Genomic DNA, 12,099 nt, shown 5'->3' on the forward strand with positions numbered 1-12,099 from the left:
ATCTTACAGGTTCTCAACTCCGAGGCCGTGTTTAGTCTTTCTTTCATTCAACCAAAAATTACAGAAAGTCTGCTGGGAACCAGACAGTCTTCTCAGGAGCTGGGGAGGGAGAATCCTTGGGTTTCTGAAGTGGTGCTGTTTGATAGACCTTTCTGCAGGGGTGGGAACATCCTATGATGCTCTCTGCACTGTCACTACGCATGGCTTTTGAGCGCTTGGGACATGACAGGTACCGCTGTGTTAGTTACCTGTCACACTATACCTGAGTATCCCCAAACTTGACAGATTAAAACAATAAATGTTGTTTATTATCGCACAGCTTCTGAAGTTGAGGAATTCAGGAACACCTTAGCTAGGAAGTTCTGCCTTGGGGTCTCTTAGGAGGTCACAGGCAAGATGCTGGTCAGGGCTGCAGTCTCATCTGAGGGCTCAACTGAGGTTGACGGTTTTGCTTCCAAAGTGATGCCCTCACACGGCTGTTGCCAGGAGGCCTCAGTTCCTCACCACATTGGTCACTTCCCTAGGCCTGCACGAGTGTCCTCACGGCACAGCAGTGGTTTAGCTCCAGAGCAGGTGATCCAGGAGAGAACAGGGAAGACGTGGCAGTGTCTTGCAGTGTCTCTTATGACCTGGTTTCACAGGAGAGCAGGAGGGGCATAAATACCAAGAGGCAGGGGCCGTTGGGGACCACCTTGGAGGTTGGATGACCCAGCAGCTGAGGAGTTGAATGTCTTAATTTTGTGTCGTGTTAATTGCGATTTAATTGCTTGCCACATGCGGCTGGTGGCTACTGTGTTGAACAGCACAGCCCTAGAAGACAGACAGCAGAGAGACACACGACTAAATATGTAAAGGGACTTAAGACTCCGTGCTCCCAATGTAGAGGGCCCCGGTTCAATCCCCAGTCAGGGAACTAGATTCCACTTGCCACAGCTAAAGATCCCATGTGCTGCAACCAAAAACCCTGCATGCCGTGAGGAAGATAGAAAATCCCTTGTGCTGCGGCTAAGGCCTGGCTCAGCCAAGTAAAAATAAATGAAGTTTAAAAACCAAAAACCCCCAAGTGAATTTTTTTGACAGTAACGAGTGCCAGGAAGAAAAACAGCCAGGGGGTGGGAGTGGGTTGCTGTTTCAGTGGTGATGGGGAGGAGGTGACGGTGGATCAGACTTCAGATGAGTCAGAACAAGTCATTTTAATACCAGCTGCTGTTTATGGAGGGCTTGCCCTGTGCTGGGCACAGTGCAGAGTGTTTCGACACATCTTTCTCTCATTAAAACCTCAAACAATCCGACAAGGTTGGACGGTTATTAGGCCTGTGGTACAGCCAAGAAAACTGAGACCCAGAGAGGCCAAGTAATAACTTGCTCAGGATCACACAAATTCTAAGTGGCTACGAGACTCTGACACTCAGATGGTCAACTCATGCCCCTGCTTGCCACCCTCCCCTGCTGCCACGGAGCGGAAGGTCTCCCTGGAAGAGCAGGGGGACAGGGTCCAGGTGGCCTTGAGCCTCAGGTGAAAAGTTTCCTCTCGCAGCCCTGGCCTGCCTCCATGGTTAGAAGCTGCTTCAGGCCCCTCGTAGCTCAGTTGATAAAGAATCCGCCTGCAGTGCAGGAAACCCGAGTTTCCTGAGTTCGATTCCTGAGCGCAGAAGATTCCCTGGAGAAGGAAATGGCAACCCACTCCAGTATTCTTGCTTGGAAAATCCCATAGACAGAGGAGCCTGGCAGGCTACAGTCCATGGGGTCGCAAGAGTCGGACACGACTTAACGACTAAACCACCACTACCACCAGGCCCCTGTATGCTGTGCTTCCGATCAGTGATGAAATGTCTCTAGCAAGACCTGGGGAGCAGCCAGAGCCTCTCTGGGCACCTGCAAAGATACGGAGGAGACTGGGTTTGGGGTGAAACTGCCCCAGCTGCCCCCATCAGAGTTCATGAGTGCCTGCTAGTCCCAGATGAAGGGCAGCAGGCACCCCCTGGGTGGGATGTGTCACCTGGACATCCACAGCTGCAGCGGAGACGAGAATTAGGCTGCATGCCACCCAGGGAGCCCTCCTTCCCTTCCCCTTCCTCTCAGCTGCGTCCACACTGACTCTGTGAGTCCCTCACCTGAGCAGAGGAGGAAAGCATCAGGGCTGGTGGTGGGGGTGGGGGTGGAGTCAGCAGAGGGCAGCAGCTGTGCCGAGGTCCCAAATAACCCGAAGCCTTCCCCTGACCCACCAGGCCAGCCCTGACATCGGCCCGGAAGAAACAAGCGCCCAGAAAGCAGACGACCTCCAAGATCCTGGTGCGGAACATCCCCTTCCAGGCTGACAGCCGCGAGATCCGAGAGCTCTTCAGGTGAGAGGCAAGGCTGTGCTGGGTGGGAGCCAGCTGGGCCTTCGGGTCCTTGATGGTGAGCTGAAGGTCATCACAGTGGTCTCTCAAAGGTCATGTTCTCGCCACCAATGATGTGTCTCCCTTAATCTCAAACACTGCTGTCTCAGAGCACTGGGCAGAAAGGTGTGCAAATGGGATGATCAGTTTTTCTCTATCCACACTGGTGACCTACAGGAGGGGCAGGAACCAGGCAGACTGAAGCCCAGCTCCTCCCTCGATGGGCCCGAAATCCTGCCACCCAAGTCACCCTTTGGTTTAAGCAGGCAGTCCGCTGCCGTCTCTGCACATGTGAATCACCTGGTGACTTTGATAAGCACACCTTTGCTCAGACTCCGCCACCAGAAAGTTACATTCCTTCCCTTGGGGGTGGAACCCAGACATTGGTCTTGGGATCAGAGTGCCCCAGGGGATTCCAATATCCTGCCGGGGTTGGGGACCCCTGGTCTACATTGCTGTCTGTGGAAATCCCCTTTTGAAATGAGGGGAGATCGCGTGCCTACATTATGTAGTCCATCGCCAGCTGCTAACACAGGAATCAGAACTCAGAGGTCTCTCAGAGGCCAGGCAGGAAACAGCCTGGGAGAGCTGGCAGGTGGGGACTGACGGGCTGAAGGCCAGCGGCAATCTAGGTGTCTCAGGTGCTTCTCTTAGGTTTAGAGAAACTGGCAATCTGGATCCTTGGGGAGAATAAGTTGGCAACTAAAAACGCACTTTCTAAAAACAGCGCGTGTGGGACAAAGTCTATGCGTGGGCCAGATAGAGCCCGGGGCCACAGGTTTGCAGCCCTGTGCTGGAACATTGCGCCAGTTGGTTCAGGTAAGTTAGCTACCACCTAGTACCAAGCCCTGGATGAAGTGTCTTTAGGGAAAGGGCCTAAGGGGGAAACGTTTAAAGCAAGCACGCTCTCCAGGTGTGTGCCACGCAGCACAGCGAAGAAGCCACTAAGCTCTCAGAACCTAAGGGCAGGTCGTGTTGGCCCCAGCCTAGCAGACCGTGGGAGCCTGGCTGCAAACTTGGAGTGTTCTGGGAACCTGTAGCCCCTTGGCCTGCACGTGGGAGGTGGGGTGGGGGGCATTTAGGATTCTGCGTGTTAGACCTTGTTTGTTGATCCCGCGTTTGTCCAGTTCTCGAACAAGGATCGGGAGAGCCAAGTCCCCGTTAGGGTTACCCATTAGCTTCTTGCCAGGTAAGCTGTGGATGGAAGATACAAGTCCTAGATTTTGGAGACTAGAAAGGATGTATCATCGTTGTGTGAAATCTACTCTCTTTGCTCTTAGCGGTTTAAAGAATGGGAAGCCACTTGAGGGATTTCCTTTAAAAACTCCTGTCCTCCTTCCCACAATCTAAATCACACACTGGTGTGCCGTTCATTAACAGACGTGGTCAGCACGGTGCCGATGCAAAGATGCTAGCCCTGTCGGTTTCTGAGTAGTAGGGTCTTAGTTATAATTTCTGGTAAGGTGGAGTCACAATGCGGGGGCTGTTTTCCATCTCCCGATATCTGGGGAGACAAGTCAAGAAGAGTGAGCTTGCCATCCCAAGAAGGTACGTACCCTGAGCCTCTCGTGGCTGCTGGTTTCAACGAGCTCCTGCTTTTTGAGGAGTCCAGTTTAAAGAACTGCCAGATCAAACCAGGATTGTACATGTGGGTGGAGAATCGCATCTCGCCGAAATGACAGCTTCGCTTGGTTTTGTAGTCTGAGAATGACACTGATCCAGGGAAACAAAAGACCGAGATGGAGAAGGAAAAGCACTGTCTGTCTTGCATTTTATGTTTGTTTTGAGAAGACAGGGAATTAGTGTCCCTCCCCGAACGTCATTACGCGTGGCATCTCTTCTTCCTGCCATTCCCGGCAGTAGTTTTCATCAGCCCCTGAAAACCCAGAGCCTTCTTGGAGCCTGGCTTTGTTGTGTGTCCCGGCCTGGAGTTTGAGACCATTCCGAGCGTGGGCAGCAGGGGGCGCTGTGAGTCTTCTCAGAGAGACAAGCTGGGCCAGAAAACCAGACCCAGTTTCAGACAAAGCCAGCAGCCCTCACGGGTCAGAGGCAGGGGAAGATGTCAAGGTTCAGGGGAACCAGTCCAGTCCATTTTGATGGGCAAGTTTTGTGGGCTTATCCTACCAGGCGTGACCACAGCTCACTGCGTGTTGGGCTCCACACCATGCTTTCCTGTGCTGTATCTTTTTTTTTAAGCAGCAGAGCAGCGCTGCAAAGGAGGGGTGCTGTTATCCCTTCTGTACCCAGAGGGACGCTGGAGACCTGGAGAGATGAGGTTTCCAGCCCAGGACCACACGACTGAGCTGGAAGTGGGGTGTCCTTGGTCTCTCCCAGAGCCCTGGCTTGGAACTGCACCTCTCTGGGCCTTGAACCATGAACTGCACCTCCCTAATCCTTCTCTTGGGTCTTGAAGAAGTTACCGTCCCCAGATCATTTTAGTAGAACTGCCATCCCGTGAGGGTGTGTCGTTTGTGCCAGGCACTGCGCTAGTTGCTGGGCACAGAGCCATGTCAGGAGAGATGGGCTCCTGTTCATGAAGGACCAGGGAAGAAAGTGACTGTGACAGACAGTGACACACTCAAGGGGTGCGAGCTGGAGTGCAGGGCCGTGGGAGAGTGTAGCCTGGTTCTTGAGACCACCTGTTGAGAGGCAGCAGCTCCCCCCTGGGGGGACCCTGCCCGTGAGCTGGGGGCAGCAGCTTCTCGGCTGAGGCAGTGTTGGCCTGGGCCTTCCTGGAGACCGCCAGCCTTCCATCTGGGCTTCACTGCACCGGACCCCAGCCTCTGAAACCCAGCCTGACGGGTGCCCAAAGACCCTGCAGAGCCACGCCTCCACAGGATTGTCCTCTGGGCCAATTCAAGGCTCGCCCTTTAGAAAAGTCAGGGAGGTGGGACCTCCCTCGTGGTTCAGTGGTTAGGACTTCCCCTTCCAGTGCAGAGGGGTGTGGTTCAATCAGGGAGCTGAGATGCCACATGCCTCAAGGCCTAAAAACCAGAAGATAAACAGCAGAAGCAATATTGTAACAAGTTCAATAGAGATTTTTAAAATGGTTCACATCAAAAAAAAAAACAAAAACTAAAAAGTAAATGGAGTAGCACTTCCCAGCTCCCTCCCTGTTGCCCCCTTTCTGGACCTCAGTTTCCCCCGGCATGAAATAGCAGTCCTCATACTGCTGGTAACGTGTGCTGTGAATTTTGATAACGATGCCACAGTAATAATCATTAGTGTCTGTCCCTATCACGAAGCAGACTTTTGGAGCCCAACCTCTGCACCAGGCACTGCAGAGTGCTTGTCGTCATTGTCTCCAGAAGAGAAACCAGCTCCAGAGCCCAGAATCCTACCACTGGGTCGTCAAGACGGCTCGGGCTGGCACCCGGCTCCCTCACCACGTGGTTGCCTCAAGGGCTGTTAAAAGGATTAAGTGAGATTATGCATGTGGGGCACTTAATACAGCGCCGGGTACGGAGCGGGTAGTTAATCAGTGTTCGCTGTGGTTATTAAACAGCACAAAGCCAGTGGCTTCGGGCTGGGAACCCCGGGCAGGGCTGACTAAAGACAGAGCCTGTGTCTTTGACAGCAGTGCCGAATCCTTGGAAGTTTTCTGGAGTATGTCCATTTTAAAAAACTTGTATTTATTTTATTTTTGACTGCGCCGGGGCTTCGTTGCTGCACAGGCGTTTCTCTAATTGTGGAGAGCCAGGGGCTCTTCTCGAGTTGCGGTGCGCGGGCTCCTCGCTGTGGTGGCTTCTCTTGTGGAGCGTGAGCTCCAGGCCACGTGGGCTCAGCAGCTGCGGGTTCTGGGCTCTAGCACACTGGGTCCAAGGCCACGCGGGCTCAGCAGCTGCGGGTTCTGGGCTCTAGCACGCCGGGTCCAAGGCCACGCGGGCTCAGCAGCTGCGGGTTCTGGGCTCTAGCACGCCGGGTCCATAGTCGTGGCCCATGGGCTTCGTTGCTCTGTGGCACGTGAGTCGCTGCCGAACCAGGGATCGAACCCCTGTCTCCTGTCAAGCGGGCGTCCCCGCTGCTCTCTGGGTTGGCTCTGGGGTTGGTCTGTGGTTCACTGTGGAGGCCACAGGCCCCTGGTGCATGGATGGTTCCCAGTAAATGTGTGCTGAGCACCTGGATTTAACTGCAAAGCCTTCCTCTGTGGGATCTGATAAAGACAGGGCGTGAGACATGGAGAGGTTAAGGAGTTTGCCCAGGGTCACACAGCTCTGCAGTGGCACAGCAGGGTGGCTCTCACTCTAGACGCCCCTTCCCTCACCTCCCCTGAGGTCAGGATGTCAGGTGGCACAAACGCAGCCACCTCGGGCAGGCTGAGCCTTCAGCCCTCACCTCCCCTGAGGTCAGGATGTCAGGTGGCAGAAACGCAGCCACCTCGGGCAGGCTGAGCCTTCAGCCCTCACGTCCCCTGAGGTCAGGATGTCAGGTGGCAGAAACGCAGCCGCCTCGGGCAGGCTGAGCCTTCAGCCCCAGGCTGCAGATGGACGCTTTTTCATCTGAGCAGGTTTCTTCCCCTTCCTCAGAGGTGCGAACCACCTGCCAGGGGTGTGAATGGGTGAGCTCACAACAGGTGTCTAGAGGCCTTAATTACTCGGCTTGCGTCTCCCATCCCCAGCACACCTGTTGTGCCCGCTTTGTGGATGGCATCCATCCGCCCCCGGCCCCCTCTCCTCCTCATTTCCTTTTGCAGTGACACGGTAACCACGACCAGGACCGTGGAGGGAAGGCCAAACGCAGCTGGCCTGCCGAGTTCCTCTCTCGCGCTCCCCCCACAACCCGCGTCTCCCCTCACCCAAGGGCGGGGTCACTGCCGGTTTAACTCCTGGTGGTCCACAGTACTTTTCCAGAAGCTTTGAGCCCTGTTACCTGCTCTCCACAGACTCCCTGGAAGACGCCTGGGGCCACTTCCCCTTCACCAGGGAGAAGCCCTGCAAAAAACAGCTCAGGTCGTTCGAGAGAGCCAGCCTGGACCAGTCCTGAAGGCGGCGGGGTCAGGGGTTGAGGGGGAGAGAAAACCCTCAGCCAGGTTCTGAAGGGGTGGGGTGAGGAGGGCACAGCTGTCCCCAGGTCCCCCCTCCACCCACCCCTGTCATCTGCCAAGTGCCACCCCCGCAGAGCGACCCTGAAAAGAAGGCTCTGCATCCACTGATCAGACCTGGCCATGCTCATTCATGGTTTTGTCCATGGCTGCTCTCACCTGCAGCAGCATCAGAGTTGGGTGGTTATGACCAAAACAAGATCCACAAGGTTATGGAATACTGACAGTCCACCCCTTCATGGGGAAAGTTTGCTGAGCCCCGGACTAAAGGAGATCGTGGGGCCTGCAAGGAGACGGGGCATGCCCTAAGGGGCTTTGTTTCTGTCTTCTAGTTTTAATTGTACACAGAAAGTAGTTTTTTCTTCCCCCTCTTATAAAAAAGACAAATGTGACAGGTAATGCTAGGGCCCCGCTGACCCCTCTGAAGACAGGATGTGAGGTCTCAGCTCAAGGAATTGCCCTGTCCATTTCTGCAAACTGCACCCAGGCCATTTTTTCCATCAGAGTATCTCTGCTCCTCCAACTTTGCTGAGTTTTTTTGTTTGTTTGTGTGCTTGCTTTGTTATAGGACCGTTTTTTTATGAGCAGTTTTTGGTTTACAGCCAAATCGAGAGGAAGGTTTAGACGTTTCCCACGTACCCCTGGCCCCACCTATATGTACACGGCCTCCCGAACTAGCAGCGTCCCTACCAGAGTGGGACATTTGGACTCAGTGACTGTGTGGTCTGCGGTGTTTTGTCTTTTTTGAATAACAAATGCTCCTGGGAACATTCTTGTGTATGTCAGTAGCCATGTGCGTGTTTTTCTGTAGGGTGTACCCATAGGAGTGCAGTTGCCGGGTCATGGGTGAGCATATGTCAGCTTCAGTAAACATTACTGAGATGCTTTCCAAATCAGTTCTATCAGTTTCCACTTGCAGTTGCCCACTGACCTCGCCAACACTTGGTAGTGTCTGTCTTTCTCTTTTTAGGCATATCTGGTGCGTATATAGTAGCATCATCCCATGATTTTAACTTGTGCTTCCCTGATGGCTAAGGAAATCAAATCCCTTTTCATACTTTTATGGTGATTTGATCATGTTATTGTTCAGTCGCTAAGTCACGTCTGATTCTGTGACCCCGTGGACTGCAGCACACCAGGCTTCCCTGCCCTTCAGCATCTCCCAGAGTTTGCTCACACTCATGTCCATCAACTTGGTGACACCATCCAACCATCTCATCCTCTGCCTCCCTTTTCTCCTGCCTTGAATCTTTCCCAGCATCAGAGTCTTTTCCTGTGAGTTGGCTCTTCACTTCAGGTGGCCAAAGTATTGGAACTCCAGCTTGAATATACCCTTGTGGAATGTCTATTCAAATCTTTTGCTCATTTTTTTAAAATTGGGTTGTCTGATTTTTTTTATTATTAATTTTCTTAGTTACTTTTTACATAATCATGCACATTCTGGATTCCAGTCCTTTGGTGGATGTAGGATTGCATGCCCTTCCTCTCCCATTCTGTGGGTAGCTTAGCGGTGTCCTTGGATGAACTGAGTTTCTTAATTTTAAACATTGTCAATTTGTCATTTCTTCCCTTTCTTGGTTAGAACTTTCTGGGTCCTGTTTAAGAAATCGGTGCCTCCTCCAAGCTCATGAAGACGGTCTCCTATGTTTTCCTCTGAAATCTTTGACCCTTTGTAGTTATGCAATCCATCTGGAATTGATTTTTGTGTATGGCGTGAGGTAGAGATCAAGGGACATTTTTCCCCCACATGGATATTCAGTCGGCCCAGCATCATTTATTGCAAAGGCCATTCTTTCCCCTGTGCTCTGCAGTATTGATTTTGTCATAAATCAGGTGACCGCGTATGTGAGGGGCTGTTTCTGGACTCTCTAATCTGTTCCACGGGTCTATTTGTCTCCCCTTTGCCAATACCCCCAGTCTTAATTACTGTGGCTTTGTAATAGCTTGCTCTGCGGTGTCTTTGTTCCTCGTGACGGCCTCGGCTGTTCTCGGCCCCCGTGCTCTTTGGGTCTGTGTGTTTTATTCCTCAGCAGCTGGAGGTTCTGAGCAGAGGGAGTGGTGGGATCTGACATATCTGTGAATGATCTTGTAAGGAGACTCGAGAGGTTTCTGTAGTCCCCTCGGCTAGAGGTGACAGTGGCCGGGACCAGGTGTCAGCCGTGGAAGTGGGGTGCCAGATGTGTATGGGGGTGCATTTTCAGAGTCCTGCTAATGGCTTTAATGAGGACTGCGATGCAAACGGGAATCAAGGATGACCCCTGAATTTAGGTCCTAAGCAACGAACTGGATGGTCTGGGGGCAGGGCAGTCCAAGGGAGGATGAGCCCCACTCCACACACCCACCGCCTCCTCGCCCGTGATCCAGCACACATACCAGGGGCCAGAGAGCGCGGCTCAGTTGGCCTGTCCACTGGTGTGCGTGTGTTTGGGGGTTCGGGGCCGCCCGTTAGCTGCGTGATGTCAGCTGCAGCAGCGGCAACGCTGTGTCAATGTCCCTCACCGGCATGCTCTCTGCCGTGAGAGGGAGGGCTGTTGACAACAGTTGGGTGTTTGCACGGCCTTTACCAGCAGGCCCTACCGGGGCCTGAAGTGCCTTTGTGCTCAGGATTTCATCTGTTCCTTCCCCCCGCAAGCCTGGGGAATGGCCGCTGATGAGGCAGATGGCCATGCGGCCATAAAACCCCAAGCAAGCGGCAGAGTCAGATCTGTGCTCCCAGTCATTCTCTTTCTCTGCTGCCTTTCCCGTTACAGAGTCGGGGACAGAGACACTCCTTGTCCCATGCACTCCTCTCATTCGCTCAGTCGTGTCCGACTCTTTGCGACCCCATGGACTATAGGCCGCCAGGCTCCTCTGTCCATGGGATTTCCCAGGGAAGAATACTGGAGTGGGTTACCATTTCCTTCCCCAGGGGATCTTCCCAACCCAGAGATTAAACCCTCATCTCCTGCATTGGCAGGTGGGTTCTTTACCACTGAGCCACCAAGGAAGCCCCCATGTATCCATGTAGCTTATATCTACTAAGTCCTTATACTATGCCCATGATTTTCCATGTCCGTGATGCTTGTCAAGGCCAGTCTACAAATACTTAACATGTGCTCACTGCAAGCTGGGTACTGTGCCCATTTCATTCAAAGAGCCTGCTTCTGTCCCTGGGATCACTACATTCTAAGGACATGATGGGCCCACCTGGGAAGGTGATTACAGTTATGAGGCATAACAACAACAACAAAAACACAAAGGTATCTTCTTTCACTGAGGGACTGTCCCAGAGACAGAATGCAGGAGTCCCTGCCTGACCTCTTTTTATTTTGAAAGAGATCCAGGGTTCTGAGTGGACTCCACAAACCAGCTGTAGAACACAGCTCAACACCCTTACATGGTCCAATCCCAGAGGTCCCACCCAGCCCAGCCTATGGGGTGACCACATCTCAGCTCCAGCTTTTAATGCAAGGGCCCCATGGTATAGAGGAGAGAGGCATGAACTAACCAGGCTGTAACTGATTAGAGGAGACCTCAGGGCAAGACTCTCAGCAGATGTTACTGGGCATCTTATTTCTGCTCAGGGGAAAACCAAGCAAATACATACACCTGTCACCATGGCTAAAAGAACAAAATAAGAGTAATACAAAAGGCCAATGAGGATGCAGAGAAACTGAATCAAACACATTGCTGTTGAGATGTAAAATGGTCCAGCTATCCTGGAAAAGTGTGTGGACAGTTTTAGACAAATGAAACAGACACTTATCACACGACTCAGCAACTGCACTCTTGAGCATCTGTACCAGAGAAATGGAAATGTGTGTTCATACAGAAACCTACATGGAAGACTCCCATGGTGGTCCAGTGCTTATGAATTCACACTTTCACTGCCAAGGGCCTGGGTTCAATCCCTGATCAGGGAACTAAAATCCCGCAAGCCACACAGCACCGCCAAAAAAGAAAAAAGTTTACACACGTCTAACCACTGATGAGTGGATAAACTAAATGTAGTCTGTCTCCACACTGAAATGTTACTCTGCCATAAATAGGAATGAAGTACTGTTGGCTTCTATACCATGGGTGAACCTCAAAAACAATACGTTAAGTGAAGGAAGCCAGACACAGAAGACCCCACATTACATGATTTCATTTATATGCAAAGTCCAGAAGAGGCAAACCGAGAAAGGAAGTAAATTAACGGTGGTTTAGGGATGGGGCAGAAATTGCGGGTGACGGCTAAGGGATATGAAAGCTGATGAAATTTTCTAAAATGGCTGCAGTGATGGTTGCACAACTCTGAACACACTAAAAGCTGTGGAATTGTACACTTTGGGCGAATTGTGTGGTATGTGAATTGCATCTCGATAAGCTGTACTCTTGCCTGGAAAATCCCATGGACAGAGGAGCCTGGTAGGCTGCAGTCCATGGGGTCGCTAAGAGTTGGGCACGACTGAGCAACTTCCCTTTCACTTTTCACTTTCATGCATTGGAGAAGGAAATGGCAACCCACTCCAGTGTTCTTGCCTGGAGAATCCCAGGGACAGAGGAGCCTAGTGGGCTGCTGTCTGTGGGGTCGCACAGACTTGGACACGACTGAAGCAACTTAGCAGCAGTATCAGCAAGCTGTTGGAAGGAAGGGAGGAAGAGGCACACACAAGTTCGTACCTGTTTCATTCATCATGTCCTTCAGTGGGCACG

General features: G+C 52.3%; 1 protein-coding gene across 3 annotated transcripts in view; it reads left to right on the top strand.

Annotated features, from left to right (window-relative positions):
• RBM19 (RNA binding motif protein 19) overlaps positions 1 to 12,099 on the top strand; it is a 120,923-nt gene that overhangs the window by 34,659 nt on the left and 74,165 nt on the right. For all 3 annotated transcript variants that reach the window (NM_001045955.1, XM_024977098.2, XM_024977100.2), the window contains 1 exon segment: positions 2,229 to 2,345. In NM_001045955.1, coding sequence (NP_001039420.1) covers positions 2,229 to 2,345 — 117 coding nt within the window.

This window comes from Bos taurus, chromosome 17, assembly GCF_002263795.3.
Source record: "Bos taurus isolate L1 Dominette 01449 registration number 42190680 breed Hereford chromosome 17, ARS-UCD2.0, whole genome shotgun sequence".
In the NCBI taxonomy this organism is placed as follows: domain Eukaryota; kingdom Metazoa; phylum Chordata; class Mammalia; order Artiodactyla; family Bovidae; genus Bos; species Bos taurus.